The sequence below is a fragment of the Orcinus orca genome, chromosome 10, assembly GCF_937001465.1.
Source record: "Orcinus orca chromosome 10, mOrcOrc1.1, whole genome shotgun sequence".
Lineage (NCBI taxonomy): Eukaryota > Metazoa > Chordata > Mammalia > Artiodactyla > Delphinidae > Orcinus > Orcinus orca.
In genome coordinates this window covers 104,670,357-104,689,692 of record NC_064568.1, presented here as the reverse complement: position 1 = coordinate 104,689,692, position 19,336 = coordinate 104,670,357, and the positions used below count along the sequence as shown (strand labels likewise).

The 19,336-nt window shown below is 44.9% G+C and overlaps 1 protein-coding gene across 2 annotated transcripts in view; it reads right to left on the bottom strand.

Moving 5' to 3' along the window:
- Positions 1–19,336, bottom strand: part of GMDS (GDP-mannose 4,6-dehydratase) — a 477,395-nt gene that overhangs the window by 261,777 nt on the left and 196,282 nt on the right. For both annotated transcript variants that reach the window (XM_004281075.4, XM_033408007.2), the window contains 2 exons: positions 14,008–14,200; positions 13,000–13,104 (listed from right to left, as the gene is read on the bottom strand). In XM_004281075.4, coding sequence (XP_004281123.1) covers positions 13,000–13,104; positions 14,008–14,200 — 298 coding nt within the window. The remainder of the gene's footprint in view (positions 1–12,999; positions 13,105–14,007; positions 14,201–19,336) is intronic.

Genomic DNA, 19,336 nt, shown 5'->3' with positions numbered 1-19,336 from the left:
TGCCCTCACTGCCCGCAGCCCCACTGGTGCACGCTGGCCCCAGCCCTGGACCTGCAGGTCCACATCGGGCCTCCAGTCACCCCAGGGGACACACCCTGACCTCTGCTGACCTGACTTCTGGGTGTCACTGCCTGGCGACCAGCTCGCCACCCACTGGCAGCCCTTCCTCATTCACCCTCCAGCCGATGGCTCAGGTCCCATGATTCTGCTTCCCTGACTTTCCTAAATGACCACTCCCCACCCCGACACAGTCGAGCCTCTGGCAGCCCATGCCTGGGGGCAACCTAACACGCTGGCACCCCCAGCAGGCACCCCCAAAGCTCCAGTGCCCTAGCTGCAGGGCCCCAGCGAGGTGACAGGGAGTGCCTTCCCCAGACCTTCACAAGGTGGGGGGCAGTGAGACCGAGGCTGCTGTGTCCTCAGTTCTGGCTGCAGAGAAGAAAGGAGTTTGAAAAGGTAAATTCAAGACAGACAGACAGAGGGAGGCACCTGCAGGGTCAGAGTCTCAGCTTCAGCGGCCCTGGCCACACACGCCCTGGCTGTTCCCACTCGTGGGTACCACGCACCGTCTGTTTTAGTTTTGCTGAAGGTTAGTGGGAGTTTTGCCGTTTCTAAACCCAGATTCCCACAGATGCACAGGTCCCAGTTCAGGGACGGATTCCTCGGGGGGGGGGGGGGCGGTGACTGCCGTGGCCGCCGGATGCTCTGTGCGCTCTGAGTCTCTCTTCCCTCTAATCTGCTCTGAAATTTACAGAGCAGAGACGGAGAGATGAGGGACATGGTGCAGGAGGGTCAGACTTTCTGTCCCCAGCGAACACATTCCACTCACACAGGGCAGAGCACGCCTGGGAATAACACAAGACACATGTATATCATCCTTTGAAATCAACTCTTTTTTATAGAAATGATTTATTAACATTAAAAAACGACTTATCCCACATTGTCTGGGTCACGTTTGGGCCGCACCTCAGAACTGAGACACGGCGCTGCATCGGAAATGACAGCGCTTCTCCCTGACGATGCTCGGACGGACACCGCGTGGATTCAGTTCCTTCTTCAGCCTCCATCTCGACTCAGAACAGTCCTGATGCCTGAGAAGCAGAGCAGGGCCACTTCACAGAAATTCCATGTTCAAAGTAACTTTAAAGAAACAGTATCGGCTTATAGCCATTCCAGTGGAAAGACTGCAAAGTAAGAAAATCTTCCAAAGGCCTTGCTTCAAATTCTTCATCTGATAGAAAACGGGGACGAGACAAAGGTCTACGAAAGGCAGCAGCTGTGTCTCCTTCCACAATCAGCTCACTTGCTCTCCTGTTCCTCTCCTGTCACAGAAAAGGAAGCAAACGCGCAACCCGAAAGCAGAGGAGCGCAATGGTACCTCTCCACTGCAGGCGAGGCTGCCAAGCGGAGGGTGACCAGCCCTGAGGTCAGGGAGCCCTGACCTCCCTCCACACCTGAGGACGTGGGTCCCTCCACTCCTAAAAGCAATTTCACGTTCATAACCATCAGTCTTAATTACTCAGCAGCATTCAGCTGTGTCTACCAAGGTCTCCTGTCTACCTGTTAGAGGCGCGTATACGTGTCACTTTTTCTCATACAGTGTATTGGCTCATTACAGTGCTGGGCACAGTAGATGATATTCATTTTTAAAAGAATTTTCAGTTCCTGTCTTGTATTTATTTCCGATAAGGAAACCCTTTGTTTGCAGGTTAGGAAACACTCCTCAGTGTTCAGCACTTCAGATGAAACGTCCCTCACAATCTTCTGCGAGCACTGGCCTGAGGCCGTCCCCAGGGCCACAGATCAGCACTGAGGCTCCAGCCCTATTCACTTGGTCTTCCTCCAACAGGATTCCTCAGTGCGCCTCTGAGAAACTCCTTCCTCTTCCTTACAAAGAGGTTTGCTGCTTCTGTACAAATTCATTGTTGGGATTTTAAGAGGCACCTGGGGCCAGGCAGAGACGTTTCCTGTGAACTTCACTGTGGCCTCTTCAGCTTCTTGTGGGCACTGGGGTTTCCCCTATTCCACCGATAAAATTATGCTGAACACCTACCTTCCTCACGGCCAGGAAGTGTTTCTTTGCGATCAGGCTGTATTTTCACTTCCTTAATTGCATCCCATTATGGGCTACTTATCCTCACGTACATCCTGCTTTGGTGCCTTTTAAGAAACCTGAAACTTACTACACATTTAGAAAGTTGTATTGTAACGATATACCTATTCTAGCAGAAATAAGCCTTCTTTAACATCAACAACTCTGCTCACTCCGGGGATGTTTAAGTGACCCATCGCTAGGGTCCACCAAGACCAGGAATGTCTGTGTAACAACAGCTGGAAGTGTACATTCAACCAGGGATGTAGGAAGATGGCAAAGGGTCTGTTGAGAGGTTGAGCCCAAACTGTAAATTACTGAAGGTACGCAGAGGACTGAATGCCCCAGGGGTCCATCAGCCGGTACTACCAAGGTCAGAGAAGCATTCAAGGCCAAATTCTGCTGACCCAGTGGGAAATGCTGAATATTCTCAAACCCACCTGCCTGAAGTTCTCACCCTCCTGGCATTAAACCACTCGAAGGAGGAACCACAGTCACGGCCCCCTGCACAAGAGCTTGGCTGGCCACGGGGCCCCTGACCCAAGAGTCCACGGCCCTGAGGCTCCAGGAGCAACACGTCCTCCCCCTGGGCTGTGCTCCCCACGTACGTGGGAGAGAGGCCCCCTTCCCAATTCAAGGTCTCAGTATGTAATTGGATACCCAAAGGACTGCTCTTTGCGTCCTTGCGTCCTGAGTCTCACAAATTTCTTAATTTTTTAAGAAAACGAAGCCAGTGCTGGCCTCACCCCTCCTCTATCAGACCAGTTGTGTCTCAGCTACAGGAGCTGCCAATCCCACTCTGGATCTGGGCTCAGGCTAAGCTTACACGCACATCTGTGTGTGTGCAAGTGTCTAACCAACTAGAAAGGATGCTCAGCGGTCCTGGCAAAACCTCCAGTGTCCCTCACCCCAGCACACCACGACCGCAACCTGAGGGGCTGAGTTGTTCCCGTGGACTCTCTCTACCGCGCCCCTGACAGGCGTGTCTGTCCCCAGCTTGTCACGATGCTTTAGGACCTGCTTGTGCCCTGGCCGGAAGCAGCCTTCAAGCATGGAGTCGTTGTCAGCTGGATTGTAGAGCTCCACTGAGTTTATCGTGGCTCTTCTCCCATCCTCCTCTTCTTTCTTTACAAGCAGTATTTTCTACAGAAAAAGTTTTCTTCTACAAAGGATGACCACAGAAGAGTAACATGGGTTTAAATCCTTTCTCTAGGAGAATCTTTTCTGCTCAGAGTTTAGTCTCTAACTGAGCTCTGGGAATTAAACACAGACAACAAGTGCAGAACACTGTTCTTACCAACACCTGGTGCCTAGTGCTCGGGGGGCTCCTTCACCCCATCTTGTCTACCTGAGTCCCCAGTTACCAAGCTCTGGAAGCTGAGCTTCTTCAACTTGTTCAGGGAAGACGAGTCACCGATCCCTCTATGACTTTTCCCCTTTATCATTCCTGTCATGATTATCACATTTTATTAGCTTTTAAATATTTATTTATTTATTCATTTGGTTGCACTGGGTCTTAGTTGCCACAGGCGGGCTCCCCAGTTGTGGCTTGCGTGTGGGATCTAGTTCCCTGACCAGGGATCGAACCCGGGAGCGAGGAGTCTTAACCACTGCGCCGCCAGGGAAGTCCCTATTATCACATTTTAAGTTGTGAGGTGGCCACAGGTGGACCCCCTTTCTCCAGATGCAACCTCAGCAGTGGTGGTGACAGTAGGATGTACTAATTACCCTGCGTACATTATTTCCTTTAATGCTCACAGCTCCCTAAGTGAAGACCGTTATCACCCCATTTCACAAATGAGAAAAGCAACCCGAGGCTCAGAGAGATGAAGAAACTTACCAAAGTCCCTCACTTAGTCAGTGGAGGGGGCTGGCTCCACGTCAAGACTCCCGTGTCCCCTAAAAGTGGGAACAAAACCCCGTAATAAACAGGGAAAAGAAAGCTTTGGCTCAAACTAAATTTGGGGGAAAACGCCCTTTTGATAAAACTTGTAATTTATCTTATAATTAATAAAATTTAAATGAAAATTGTACTTGTGGGTTTTTTCTTAGTATCACCAAAAAGTAAAGCAGGTTTCTTTTCCGGTTTGTAATTTCTTTGACAAAACATTTTGCACTTCACAGGACCATTAATAAAAATATGTCAATCAGTTTTAAAAATACTTGGAGGTTTCATTAATTTTCTCAAGGGTCTCTCCCAGGCCTTTGGTAATTATCCATAACCTTCCATACTCATCATCATCTTTTTCCGGCTTCGCTAATTCAAACGTTCGCTGGCTCAACTGCCAGAATCTCACTTGCAAATGCTCTTCCCGTGGTTCCAGCAGTTCTCCAGCAGCACGTACAGCTCTTCTCCCTGCAGTTCAGGGGTGTCTCAGCGACTGCTCTAAGCAAACATCATGACATTCTCAGTGTTCGGTTCAAGCGCACCTCTCGCGGACAGGCCCCGCTGGGTGCACGTCTCAGGCCACAGCCCGCAGAATCCCACTCGGAGGGCTGCTCCGGCAGAGCCCGGCACCTCGGCCTCTAGGACTCAGCCCTGCCACTACAGGAAGAGGGAAGAAGAGGGGGGGACAAAGAAACACGAATGTTCTCAACCCACCAGGAACTGTGCTCATCCTTTTCACACCTGCTCCCTGCTTCTGCTTCACAAGGACCCCACAGGTAAGTAGCGTATACTGTTGTCTCACTGATCCTCACGACACTCCCGTGAGGTAGACATCGTCATCAACACAGAAGAGGACTGAGGGCTGCCGAAGTCCTGTGGCCAAGCTGCCTCAGCCCAGGCCTGGCTCTGCGAAGCCTGAGGCACTCTTAGCCCCCGTGGACACTGCCTGCCTATATGTGAGCGTCCTGCTACGTGAGACCAGACAGTTGTCAGCTTGGTTTCAAATGTAAATGCCAAAGAAACTGCAAAACATTAAAAAAATCAATATAACAATCCCAGAAGCCTCGTCTCAGCCGGTGGGAAAGGACTTCACTTTATTTAGTGGTAAAAACCGCCTCAGTTAAACCCAATATTGCTTCAAGAGTCTTTCACGTTTAAGCAATTACACCTCCTCTCTCTGCAGAGAATAACAGAGGCAGACAGCTCTGTGATCTCCAAGTGTCACCGTCCACAAAAGTGACAGCGAACCAGATGATGTCACTTCGTGCCCAACCAGAGGCCACCTCGACCTTGGTGGGTCCAAGGTGAGTGGCCAGTGATCTAACCATGAAACTCAGACAAAATGGTTCTGCGTCAAGCCTGCAGTGCTCTGCTGAGCTCTCACGTGAGATTACTCATGCCCTGATTTCACAATGGGTGGCTAAATTGTTTCCAATAAATGAAGGCTATAATGCTTACCTAAAAACCACAAAGCACCTTTAATAGACAGAAATACAAATAAAACGTCGGGCTGTTTGATACTGGTTTGCGTGTTTCTTGATATTTCTATAGCACCACGATTTAAATTTGCTAGCCAGACTGACAAATAGTCATGTTTTTTTTTTTTTGCGGTACGCGGGCCTCTCACTGCTGTGGCCTCTCCCGTTGCGGAGCACAGGCTCTGGACGCGCAGGCTCAGTGGCCATGGCTCACGGGCCCAGCCACTCCGCGGCATGTGGGATCTTCCCGGACCGGGGCACGAACCCGTGTCCCCTGCATCGGCAGGTGGACTCTCAACCACTGCGCCACCAGGGAAGCCCCTTAAGTCATGTTTTAAAAGATTATTTTATTTACAAACAGACATACATACACATACAGAAAGAGGAGTGCTTTCTGCCCACAGGGTTAAATAAAAGCAAGTTCCAGCCACTTAGTTTATATCATGCATTCTATTGTCCCCTAAAGCCCTAAAATACTGTGAATTTGAATAATTTTAAAAGAAAATTCTCATACAGTGAACCTCTCACAGTAACACTACTATAATCCCATGTATGCACTGAGAGATGATCTCGAATACATTTTAATGGTTGTCTTATACCATCGCCAGGACATGGAATCTAGGGTTTATTCCCAAAGGAAAGCTTTGTCCCTGTCATAATTTATAACAAAAGATAAAAACGCTCATTTATTTTGGAGGTGGAGGGAGGGTCATGGACCCAACCTGACGTGGGTCTGTGGACCAGTGGGTCACTATAAAGTGAGAATTCAGCTCCAGATGGTTAGAAGAGCCCTGAAAAAACAACTCTGTTCTCTGGGCTTCCCTGACTTGGGTCTGATCTGCAGTTACCAGAAGACCTAAGGCCTAAATGGTTTCACATGGAGCTATTTAAATCAGATTTCTTTCCCCCTGTGTTTAGGTAGTGTTTGCTAAAGGTCTAGGAAGGATTTACTGCAAAGTAAAAGTGATACATAAAGAAAAAGAAGATCCTGGTCTTAGAGATGACATTCGTCTAGATTTGATGGGGCGAGTAGGGCTTGTCACCTTCAGCACGACTGACACTCGGGCTGTGGGATGTTTAGGAGCATCCCTGCCCCCGCAAGATGCTGGTGACAACCAAAAAAGTCTTCACATATTATCACATGTCCTCCGGGGGCAGGTCATGTTCTCCCCACCTCACCCCACCCCCAGTTGAGAACCTCTAACCTGGAGTATTAATCTTATCTTTACAGCAATGAATAAAGGACAATCTTTCGAAAAATAAAGGGGAAAATTACCCAAAATTTTATTATGACTTAGGTAGTTAATTTTTACAGGAATTATAGTTTTAAAAAATCTAAAGATTAACTTATGATAATAAATATAGTTAGACATTTTAAGAAGTAAAATACTTGGCGGTTTAAAAAAAAAAAAGCTCAAGTCTAAAACTTAAAACTACAAGTTCCTGAACCTTTAAAATGCCAGATTCTCCCAGTCAGCTGAATACTGTGTTTAGACAGCTATATATGATTTCTTATGAAGCCCATATTTACAGGAATGTGCTACAGCGTCTAAAAATGGCTTGATACCTAAACAGTAGCAGTACACCATGCATTTGTGGGACTCTTAAACTGTTAATTACGGATATATTTAAAGTACTTTATCACTTTTCACTGCCACGATTTTAATGTATTTTGTATTAGCTCTGTTTTTTCTCCTGGCCAACTCTTGGTGATACTCAAGATGAGTTTTTTTGCTTCATATCACATTTGTATTTTAATCTCATAAAACTAATGTTGTACTGTGATTATTTCTGCTAAACATCTGAAAGGCACATTGCATTCAGCCAGATGAATTCATGGCTTTTACCAAAGACACGAGCCGTCGCTTCATTCCATAGCGAAGCCCCAGCTCTGCTCCAGCGCCAACTCCAAAATGTGTCCACGTGCTTTTTCTACAGACACGAGCAATGTTTATGTCATTCCTCCCATCCCCATGATTATGTCTAGCCTCAGTGTTGACAGCTGTTAGTGCTGTACCTTGGACAACTCATTCTCATGCTGCTTCAGCTTCTTCATTGATGAGACAAATGGGATGGAAAGATCTCTAAATTCCTTTCTAGCTCATAAATTCTGAGGGTATTTGGGGAGAACATATACAGGTGGATGTCCACTGTTTTTTCCCTAAAAGCTCTTTCAAAGAAAGGATATCATCTCATGGGCTAATATATATTTTTAAATTAAAAAATTTAAAAAACTAGAAGTATGTGTGAATTTCCATATGCACATAAAGAAATGTGTAAGTTATACAAGTTTGTCAAAATATTTCTAGAAGTACCTTTAGAGTATTAAAAATGCAACAAAACAGCTCATGGGTACAATGGCTTTCCTAATAGGCTTGCTTTTAATGTTCCAATTTGTAGCATAATCTCAGATTTTCTTATGATAAGCAATGTATTTGAAAAGAAGCTACTTTCTTTACGTGAGCTATTTTCAAGTAATTTTAAAATTTCTCAGTATTTTTTACATAGTTTAATTTATATAGTTAACAACTTTGTGACATCAGTCTTATTAACTGATTAGCTTTTCAAAGAAACAGCAATAAAAGCAAAAAGATTTTTGCATATGACGTTTTCCTCACAGAAAAAAATGTAACAGTTCTAGACAATACATACAGCCTTTATCTCCTAAATAGAGAATATATAAATCTGTATTTTCAGCAGAAAGGTGGCACCACTGCCACATCTGTGGCTAACAGAATGCTACACGTATTTATGTACATGTAGATGCAGAAATACGTAAGTTAAACAGATAAAGAAGTTCAAGTTTGGAGAAACAAAAGGAGAAGAAAAAGTTTTTCAGATACGTGTCCAGTTCTGCACAATTTATCCGTGAAATAAAGCAACTATTCTCCTAATTTAAACAGAACATGTTTTTATTTTGACAAGTTGAGTGCTTATGAATAAAAGCACCATGTTCATGTCTGTGAATATCATCATATAATACACAGTGGTAGTTATTCACAGAACACATGATGATACAGACATTTTCATGCCTTTATGGACATATAATTCTAGAATTTAAACTATCATTCACTGTTAATTTGCAGTAAATGTTACTCAAGTGACTACACTTTCTAAAAAGCAAACCTAAAGCATGAGCACATGAACCAACCAGCCGTCACTGAAAGAATGGGCAGAGATGGCAGAGGGAAACGGGCCCCGTCCCCGGATCATGGCTTTCTTCACTAGATCAGTGATTCCCCACTGTCAGTTCTGTGCCAACCACAGGTGACCCTGACTACCTTCAGAGCTACCATGAACTTCTCATCACATAACGAAGTAAGCAACCTTAAAGAGAACCACCGAGGACTGCAAAGGAGAAAAGACACACACTGCGGGCGAAGCCTGGTGACAGCGCGTCCTGAAGGGAGGACTGCTGGGTCCCGCTCAGCTGCCAGGTCACCTGGGTGCCCCCTTGGTACTTCGGCAAAGCACAGGGGAACCCCCAACTGACAACACACTTCAGGAGTTCTGCTACGGGTGGGTTAACTTCTGACTCAATGTGACTTTAATGTTTATTGGAAATCTTTCTATCAGACTATCTTGCGGCCTCGGGAGAATCCCATACTAAACCCACGTGAACCGTTTCTTGCTGTTGAGGATCTAACTATTCCCCTGGGGGGAGGGGGGCAGCAGACGTTTTCTTAGAGGGCAGACAGTCAACATTTGGGGCTTTGCAGGACCCAGGCCTCCACTGTGGAAGCAGCCACGGATACTGTGTAACACCTGGACGTTACCGGGCTCCAAGGACACTTCACCTACAAAAATAACCAGGTGGGCTGGACTGGGCCCACCAGCCAGTTTGCCAAGCTCTGGTCTAGAATATCTTTGTATTAAAAAATACTTCTTCCATACCTTTTAAAGTCAGGAATTCTCATGAAATGTTATTCATGCAGTCAAAATGGGCCTTGCCAATTGTTTTTTGTTAGAGAAAAAGTACATGTCCCAAAAAAGTAGCATCCATTTGGGCTCTACTTAATCGGGCGTTTGTGATGATGTACCTTAGACGAGACCGAGGTCTACCACTGCAGCAACTAGAAAAAAGTGCTCCCCGAGATAACAGGGTGGAAGGACTGAGGTGCAGACAAATGCTCAACCTACTTAAGAAAATAAACTCACTCAAAGTACTAGAGCAATCACAGGCGTACAAGCTAGCGGCAATTAAAAGTGAATTCTGGGTATTTACTAAAGTATATCAGACAGAATCTTTACTTCAAAACAGTTTGCTACCAACTACTATGTATAAAACAAATAAGCTAGAAGAATATATTGCACAGCACAGGGAATATAGCCAATATTTTATAATAACTACAATGGAGTATTACCTTTAAAAACTGTGAATCACTGTGGTGTACACCTGAAACCTATATAATATTTACTGAATGCTTATTAGCAGGTAGGCACTGTTTTAGACGCTGCTGACTTAAGAACGTAATGTAGTCCCTACCATGAAGAAATTCTCAGTCTGGCAAAGAACCTCCTTAAAAAATAACAATTAACTGTGACAAAACAACAATACTACTATCAGATTAATTTAATATGAAAATTAATTTTCAAGTTTCAAGAAATGCTCTAAGTATTAACTATTAGATATCAGATAAGTATCACATCAGTTTCACATATACTCTATTTTAATTATTTTCCATTATTCGAGTATATAAATGAAATAAAGAATGAGATATCATTGGTTTAGATATATAATAAAACAAAACAAAGTGGTGTGTGCTACAGGTCATGTTTTTAAGAAACAGTCAGCCCTAGACGCAGAACATTATGTATGGAACTACCTACTGTCATGGAGGTGGACACCTATTATGTTTGACGTGGAGACGCTTGCGCCACTTCTGAAGGGAAGTCAACAGTGGGCCTGAGGATGGGGCTGGGAGTCGGTGTGAGGGAGGGAACTCTTTTCTCCTTATACCCTCCTGTACTGTTCACTTTTCTTTAAAATAAAAAAAAGAAGCATTACTTTCAGTTTTGATTTGCATTCCTCTAATAATTAACAATGTTGAGCATCTTTTCATGTGCCTGTTGGCCATCTGTATGTCTTCTTTGGAGAAATGTCTACTTAGATTTTCTGCCCATTTTTTGATTGGGTTGTTTGCTTTTTGCTATTGAGCCGTATGAGCTGTTTGTATATTTTGGAGATTAATCCCTTGTCAGCTGCATCATTTGCAAATATTTTCTCCCACCCTGTACCTTGTCTTTTCATTTTGTTTATGGTTTCCTTTGCTGTACAAAAGCTTTTAAGTTTAATTAGGTCCCATTTGATATCACCTCACACCAGTCAGAATGGCTACCATCAAAAAGCCTACAAATAATAAATGCTGGAGAGGGTGTGGAGAAAAAAAAGGGAACCCGCCTGCACTGTTGGTGGGAATGTAAATTGGTGCAGCCACTATGGAGAACAGTATGGAGGTTCCTTAAAAAAGTAAAAGTAGAACTACCATATGATCCTAGAATCCCACTCCTGGGCATATATCCAGACAAAACTATGATTCAAAAAGATACATGCATCCCAATGTTCATTGCAGCACTATTTACAACAGCCAAGACATGGAAGCAACCTAAATGTCCACTGACAGATGAATGGATAAAGAAGATGTGGTACCTATATATACAATGGAATATTACTGGGCCATAAAAAAGAAAGAAAGAATGCCATTTGCAGCAACATGGACGGACCTAGAGATTATCATACTAAGTGCAGTAAGTCAGGCAAAGACAAATATCATATGATACCAGTTATATGTGGAATCTAAAAAAAATGATACATATGAACGTACTTACAGAACAGAAACAGACTTACAGACATAGAAAACAAACTTATGGTTACCAAAGGGGAAAGGTGGGAGGGGAGGAATAAATTAGGAATTTGGGATTGACATACACACTACTATACATAAAATGGATAAACAACAAGGACCTACTGTACAGCACAGGGAATTGTACTCAATATTTTGTAATAACCTATATGGGAAAGGAGTCTGAAAATTTTATATATATCTATATCTGAATCACTTTGCTGTACACCTGAAACAAACACCTGAATCAACCATACTTCAATAAAAAAATTAATTTTTAAAAAGAAATATTACTTTTAAAATAAATTTTTTAAAAAAGTGATTAATATCAACAAAGCGAAAAAAGTTCTCATTAGGAGATATGCAAATAGAAGATGGGGGGTTACATTTAAATTTGTCTCCTTCTTCTACAACTAAATGTTTTTCCCTATCCTAACCTCACCCAAAACAATTGAGCTGTATTTCTTTTTTGCCAGTGGAAAAGCTGAGGGGGGAAGCACAGAAACCCAGACAAAATGCACCAACACGTCTGCGACTGAGGAGGCCTGACGGTCGATCCCCAACACTGCCGCCCAGTCTGGAGGCAAGGAGAGCTGAGGCCTTCCTTCTCCTCCCCTCTAGTCAGGACATCCAGAACCATGGAGCTGAGTGAAAGAAACATTCCTGGCTGCCCTGTCACTCACTTTCCTTTCCAACAACAGCTTCCACAGCCCATCGTGGGAATTTTTAACCTATGCAATTATGAAATAATGTATTGCCACTAAACACACCTGTATAAATGTCACTTTAATCTTTCCTCATGACTTGCTGGTTTAATTACGTGGCTACACAGTCACATAAAATTTCATTGACGAAGTTATAAGCATTACTAATTGTTGGGCATGAAACAACTTACGACGTTGGATTTCTCATTCATTCTCAAGCTAAAACGCTAAATGATAGTGAAATTTAATAAAACTTCTTAGAATTAGATTATACAGGTAACTTTTACTTTGTAGAGTGCACATGTTTAGTAAAGATTTCTCATGCTTCAGCAAGTCAGAAGTAATGAAAGGAGTACACATTTTCTTACTTAAAACCTAATATCTGCAGCAGGAGAGCTGGCATGTTGCTAATAGTCTCAATGACAACCACGAAAAGGAAACAAGCCAATGCAAACAAATATGATTTTCTGAAAAAAAAAAACCCAATAACGATTCTAAATATAAGAAGTGATTTCAAACGTATCTTAAGACATACTCTAGAAGCACAGAAACTTCTGGATGTCTGTTTAAATGGAATGTAAAATAAGAATACTGAATATCCAATGGATTCAAAGTAAAAACGCCACAGGTAGAGCCTTCATGAGTGACAGTGACTTGGGGAACAAGCCCTGGCTCCTGCTCAGCTCCTTGCATCCCAAGGACACTTCCTGACACTCGGGTTAAAACTCACTTGATGCGACCTACCAAAGGAAATGGTAAAATTGGGACACTGCTCGGCACCACGTTGAATAAAAACTCTAACAAAGTTAATAGGTGATTAAGGTTGGGTTTACATTTCCTCATTTACCACTTCTGACATTCACATAGTTAAAAACAGATGTGAAACATTCCCAGTCTGTACAGCACACGTGCAGAACACACACACACACACACACACGTGTGACGTTCCTGCCGTGGAGCCTGACACTCTCTTCCCATCAGTACCTATACCAACCTCTCCTGGGGCTCTCATGATTGAAGAGGATGCCATTCACTGCAAACAGATTATACGCCTCCCGGAAGTTCACCACAATCCAATAGGCATAGAGCTTTGCTGCCCCTGTTGGAATAATTTTTTAAAAGCAAATAAAAGACAGTGATTGTTATAAAAGACAGTGTCTTATTATAAAAGACAACCATTTTCACTTAAACAAGTAACAAGGTGCAGTATTTACAATATGTAATGTATCAACATAGAGAAAAAAATGATTCAAAAGCCAAAGACAAAATAAAGGTTTCTTTGCCAGTTAACCACGTGACAAGGAAATACTTAAGAATTTCGTCCTTCTGTAATAATCACAGTTCGTTCCTTCACAATCTAATTCACTCAACTGTAGTGTGTGCAGTATATCAAACTGACCTTTCTTAAGTCTAATCCCCTTTTTCTTAGTTTTAAAGAATTAAGAAGTGAAAAATACGGGCGCTTAATATTCTAGCAGCTTTCAATTTTTATCATTTTTGTTTAAGGGTTTGAGCTCAGGGAGAATTTCATCAGGGAAATGGAATCAAAAACACCAGGCCGTATCACTTCAGCACAACCTCAACAGTTCAGTAAAAAGAATCTTGCTGGAACTAATTTTCCTTTTAAAGCGGCCCATCTGGAAGGGTGAAGCAGTGCAGCAGGTTTCACCCTGGAGGAGACGGCAGCAAGAACCTGCGATGATGTTATAAACAAGAAACTAACACACCATTGTAAAACAATTATACTCCAATAAAGGTGTTAAAAAGAAAAAGAAAAAAAGACCCAACACAGCCAAAAATAAATAAATAAATAAATAAATTTATATATTAAAAAAAAAACCTGCGGTGAGCACAACACAAAGATGTCTGACCAGCAAGTCCGGCCCCGTTAGGTTGCTTCAACGTTGCTCTCACACCACGTGACCTCAGCCACGAGACAGGAACAGCGTCCAGGCGGAAGCACCCCAGGAGCACAGAGAACCGAGCCCGTGCGCATCCTCACCGTATGGCGAGCGCGGGTAGAAAGGAGTGGTCTCTTTCTGCGGTATTTCCTGCACTTTCCCGTAAAGCTCGCTTGTTGAGGCTTGGTAGAACTTCACAGAGTTGATAAGGCCACAGGTCTTCACTGCATCCAGAAGCCGTAAGGTGCCGACCCCATCGACGTCCGCAGTGTATTCAGCCAAGTCAAAAGAAATCTGGAGAGAGCAGGGGAAGACGGGACCACGTGAATGGGCGCCAGCAACAAAGGCGCAGGGGGACACGGGACCACGTGAACGGGCGCCAGCAACAAAGGCGCAGGGGAACACGGGACCACGTGAACGGGCGCCAGCAACAAAGGCGCAGGGGAACACGGGACCACGTGAACGGGCGCCAGCAACAAAGGCGCAGGGAAACACGGGACCACGTGAACGGGCGCCAGCAACAAAGGCGCAGGGGAACACGGGACCACGTGAACGGGCGCCAGCAACAAAGGCGCAGGGGAACACGGGACCACGTGAACGGGCGCCAGCAACAAAGGCGCAGGGGAACACGGGACCACGTGAACGGGCACCAGCGACAAAGGCGCTTCAGGGGGGACAGACCGCAACTTCTCCTACTGTGAAACATTATGCTTGTGAGGAAATATTATTCTCTCGCAGCAGAATCAGAATATGGATGTCATCTGCTTCTAACATCAAGTGGCTGCAAAATACCTTAAGAACTAGGTATTAATGACCTACGGTAACATGAGGAACACTTTGGCCACGTACATCACCTCCTAACTCCAGGCTGAAGTCCCCAGGGCCGTGCTTTTCAAAGTGCACACCTCTGCTCCTCAGAATGACCTGGGTGTTCCTGAAAAATTCAGGTGGAACCAATCTCTTGGGGAGCCTAGGAAACCCACATTTTTAATGAGTCCCAGTTGACTTTTATGCACAGGTAAGTTTGAGAACATGTGATGAGAACACAGTTGATTTTAAAAAGAATTGTTTTATTTTCTATTTTTAATTAAGCTACAAGATTGACTTTTTAGTATACTATATACATGACATATCTTTTAATTATAAAACACACTGAATACAGAAAGATGCCAATGCATATTGAGTTGACTGACTTTTAAGAAGAGTGTGTTAAGGAATAATTCAGTGTTTTGCAGTTCTCGAATGTTTTCTTTAAAAATGAATGTGACTGATGTGCTTTTTTCTTAAATCATTTCTAAGCACAATAAACAAATTAACCGAATATTCAAATCTCCTAAACTAATAACGCTGAAATTCTCCGTCTCTGGTTTATTCACAGGCCAAATACAGCTGGACACGCGGCCATACTCCCCATCGTCTGCTGAGGCCTCAGCTTCCCCTGGAAGCCCCTCTCTGGGCCGAGTGTCCCCCGATTCCTTCTGCCACCTTGTCCCTGGCTCAGGGCATTCAGGGAACTTCCAGGCCTGCCCGTCAGGGACCTGACTCAGGTCACAGACTCACCCCTGTTCTCTAGGTCAGTAAAGCTCACAGGCAACCATGAGACAAAACAGAAAAAAGTATGTTTCACCCACAATCTTTCAAAGCCAAGAAAGCAAGATTTGGGGCTGTTTCACTCTTTTTACGTAACAGTTTATTGCAATGAAATTTACATACCATAAATTCACCCTTTAAAGTTGACAACTCAGTGGTTTTCAGTATATTCACAGCATTCTACAATCATCACCACCATCTAATTCCAGAACGTCTTCCTCATCCCCAAAAGAAACTCTGTACCGATCGGCGCTCATTTCCCATGCGTCCATCCCCAGCCTGGCAGCTACTGGCCCACTTTCTGTCTCTCCGCGTCTACCTGTTCTGGGCATCTCATCTAAAGGGCCACGTCTAACGCGCGGCCGTTGGTGACTGGCTTCTTTGACACATACGTTCATTTCTCTGGGATCTATACCTAGAGTCGTGTGTGTACCATTTCGAGGACCTGCCACACTGTTTCCCAAACCGTCCGCACCACTTCAGTCTCCCCTGCAGTGATAAGGGCTCCAGTTTCTCCACGCCCACCTGTACCTCTCGTGGTCTGGCTTTTTGATTATGGACGTCCTAGTGGGTGTGAAATGGTATGTCATTGTGGTTTTTTTCTTTCATTAAGATATAATTAACATACAACATTATATTAATTTCACGTGTACAACATAATGACTTGATATACGTGTATATCGCAAAATAATCACCTTGATAAGTCTAGTTAATATCCATCACCACAGTTACAAAAATTCTTTTTTTCTGATGAGAACCGTTAGACTCTATTTTCTTAGCAACTTTCAAATATACAATACAGTATTGTTAACTCTAGTCACCATGCTGCTCTTACATCCTCACTACTTATTTATTGCATGACTAGACGTTTGTACCTTTTGACCCCCTTCACCCATTTTGCCCACTCCCCAGTTCTAGTTAATTTTTATATATCATATGTTTGCATATGGATGTCCAGTTGTCTCAGCAACATTTGCTGAAAAGGCTATTCTTTCCCCAACAAATAGTCTTGGTACTGGGCCATCTTGTTCTCAGGAAAAGCTGTGGCCCAGGTTGAGGGGACAGCGCCCTGAGCAGGCCTCAGGCGACGGGGTATCGGGGCTCTGGGACCACCTGCTGAGACCACCCTCCCCCCAGCTCACTCCAACCACTCAAATGCTCCCCCTGGATGCAGTGTTCTCGTGGTATAACGCCACAGACAAACACTTATAGGACACTTCACAATTCAAAAGTGCTTTTTTTTGGAGCTTTACAATTCTAGGAGAAAGAGAAAGCAGGCCCTGAGGTTCAAAGAAACTGACTTGATGAAGTCACACAAACGTGGGGAGCAGCAGGGCTGAGGTGCGGACAGGCGAGGCGCTCGCTGGGGAAGCGGGGCACGGCCATCCCGGGGGGCGGACTCTGCCGGGGTCTCATGACAACCTCGGACACTCGGACAAGACAGAGAAATGCACACGTGTGCAAGCGTGCACCCACACGCACACACACGCATGCACACACACACGCAGTGTGGCCTACAGCTTCCAGGGGCTCACGGGCTGCAGGTGAAGCCCCGCTGCACCAGGAGCTCCTTTCTCACACTAGGAACCTGTCAAGCCAGGACCTAAATATTTTTACATATAAATTCATACCCAGTAATATTGTTCATCCTTTGGATGGGATCACCCAAGTCTGAACAGCAAAGAGAACATTGGTTTTTTTCTTTCTTTGGCTATTTCTTCATGTGTATACACACTATCTAAACAGCTACATGAAGAGAACGGCTAGTGGTGCGTATGCTGCGTAGATCCTATGTTATGTGCACGCTGACCCTCAATCACTGCAACACAGATTAAGAAGCCTTTGCACACCTTAAAAGCTTTTACATATGCTAGGGAACCCAGTTTAGATAATTCATAGGTTCTTCTTCAAAGAACATAAATCATGGAAAAGAATTAAAAGCACTTAGGCTGAAAAAAGTAACTGAGGCAGGAGCATGGGGTGGGGTGTGGCTCCATGTACACAGATTTAAGGAAACTCCACCAAGACTTAAGCGCACGCTTGGTATTTAAAGTGTTGGGGAGTAGGATTGGCTGATCAAATCCAACTGTCCACAAAGTGTTTACAATACAGAGTAACAAATTAAGTGGCTTCCTTTAAAAGGAAAACATGAGAATAGTACTTTCAGCTTCATAAACCCCTAAGAGTTACAAGTGTCATATTCTGAAAGACATCAAAGCATCAGGGGTCTGGAAAGTCACATACAGCCCGTGGGCCAAACGTGTCTCTGTCCTGTTTTTGTCCTAAAGGCGTCTAGGAATACAGACACACTCATTGGTTGATGTGTTTTCTATGACTGCTTTCACACTGTAACAGCAGTGAAAATATTTACTATCTGGCCCTTTACAGAAAAAGCTTTCTGACCCCTGAAATGAACCACAGTTACATTCCGAGCCAAGACTGAGTAGTTTTCAAAATTGTTATCATTATTTTCCACGTTTTCTCAGAACTACAGGATGGCTCTGGAGTGTATTTCCAGCCCGACACAGCCCACCCCTTCAGAGGCCTGAGGACTCGGACAACAGCAGACACTGACCTCACCCAGCAGGGAGAACAAAAAACGGACGGATCAAAACACCCAAGCCTGCAAGTACCGTCCCGCCCTCCCCTTGTAGCAACATTTTCTGGCGTGGCTTCGGAACCCCGCATCCTCCTAGCTCTCCCCCCACTCGTGGGGGGCAGCTTCCCGGGCTCTTGTGCCACCCGGCCACCCCCTCTCCAGCCCCGGGCTCAGCACTGCTTCTCTCCCCTCCCCCACCAGCTGTCCCAAATCAAACTCCTGTGCGCAGGCCTGCCCGGCCCTGAGCAGAGGCCTCATGTCTCGTCCCATCTGAGGACATCATCTCACACTCACCTGACCTGAACGGAATTCTTGATGCTGCCCCCAAAGCGCTCTTCGCTTGTCCCCTCTCCCTCTGCTGAAATGGCACGTACTCCCCTGATGCTCCCAACAGAACCCTAGGGAGCCTGGACGACTCCTCCGCCCTCAGGGTTCACGGGCCCTAAGCGTGTCTGCCCACTTCCCTGCCGGCCCCCTTTCACAGGAAGCACCCCAGGAGCCCCAGCAAGTTCAACTGCGGCCCCTCCCCGCCGACTGCGGCCTCAGCCTTGGACTCGCGGCCCCTCCGTGTGCAGCGCCGGTCCGTCTCTGCCCCCCCATCTCTGTGCAAACGCCCCCCCTTCACAGGGGCCTGCCCTGCCTTCCTGTCTACCTAAAAGGCCCAAAGCCCCTCATCTCCGTTTATCCAGCCTTCACGCTGATCTGATTACTTACTCACCATCTCCTCCATTAAAACGAAGCTCCCGAGAGCGGGGATGCGCTCTAGTCCTACAGGAACCCCCCGTGCCTGAAACACAGCTTGTCCAGTATTTGCTGGATGAGTGAAGACAGCATGTTAGCTACTGAGATTTAAATGTCAAACACACAAATATCAAAATAAAACTACAAAAACGAGTAGAAAAAAATGGGCTATCAGAATGATAGAAGAAGGTTGATAATTTAATCGTACTGAAATAGGTAAAATTTCAAGGAGCAAGGTAAGTGAAATTCTATGTAAACTTCAAAACTTTAGCATAACAAATATGACGAAGCCTTAACGGTTCCACCACATGGCGATGTACAATTCAGAGCAAAGGAGACCATCTTAGGCCACAGCTGGGAAACGGGTGTGGAGGAAGCAGGTTGGTGATATAACCAAAGACCTGGTCGCCGACACATTCGCCCGCCAGGTGCTGTCAGAGCAGTCACAGAGCTTCCAAGAACCAGGGCATCTGAAGCCACGGGAAAACAGTAAATTTAAG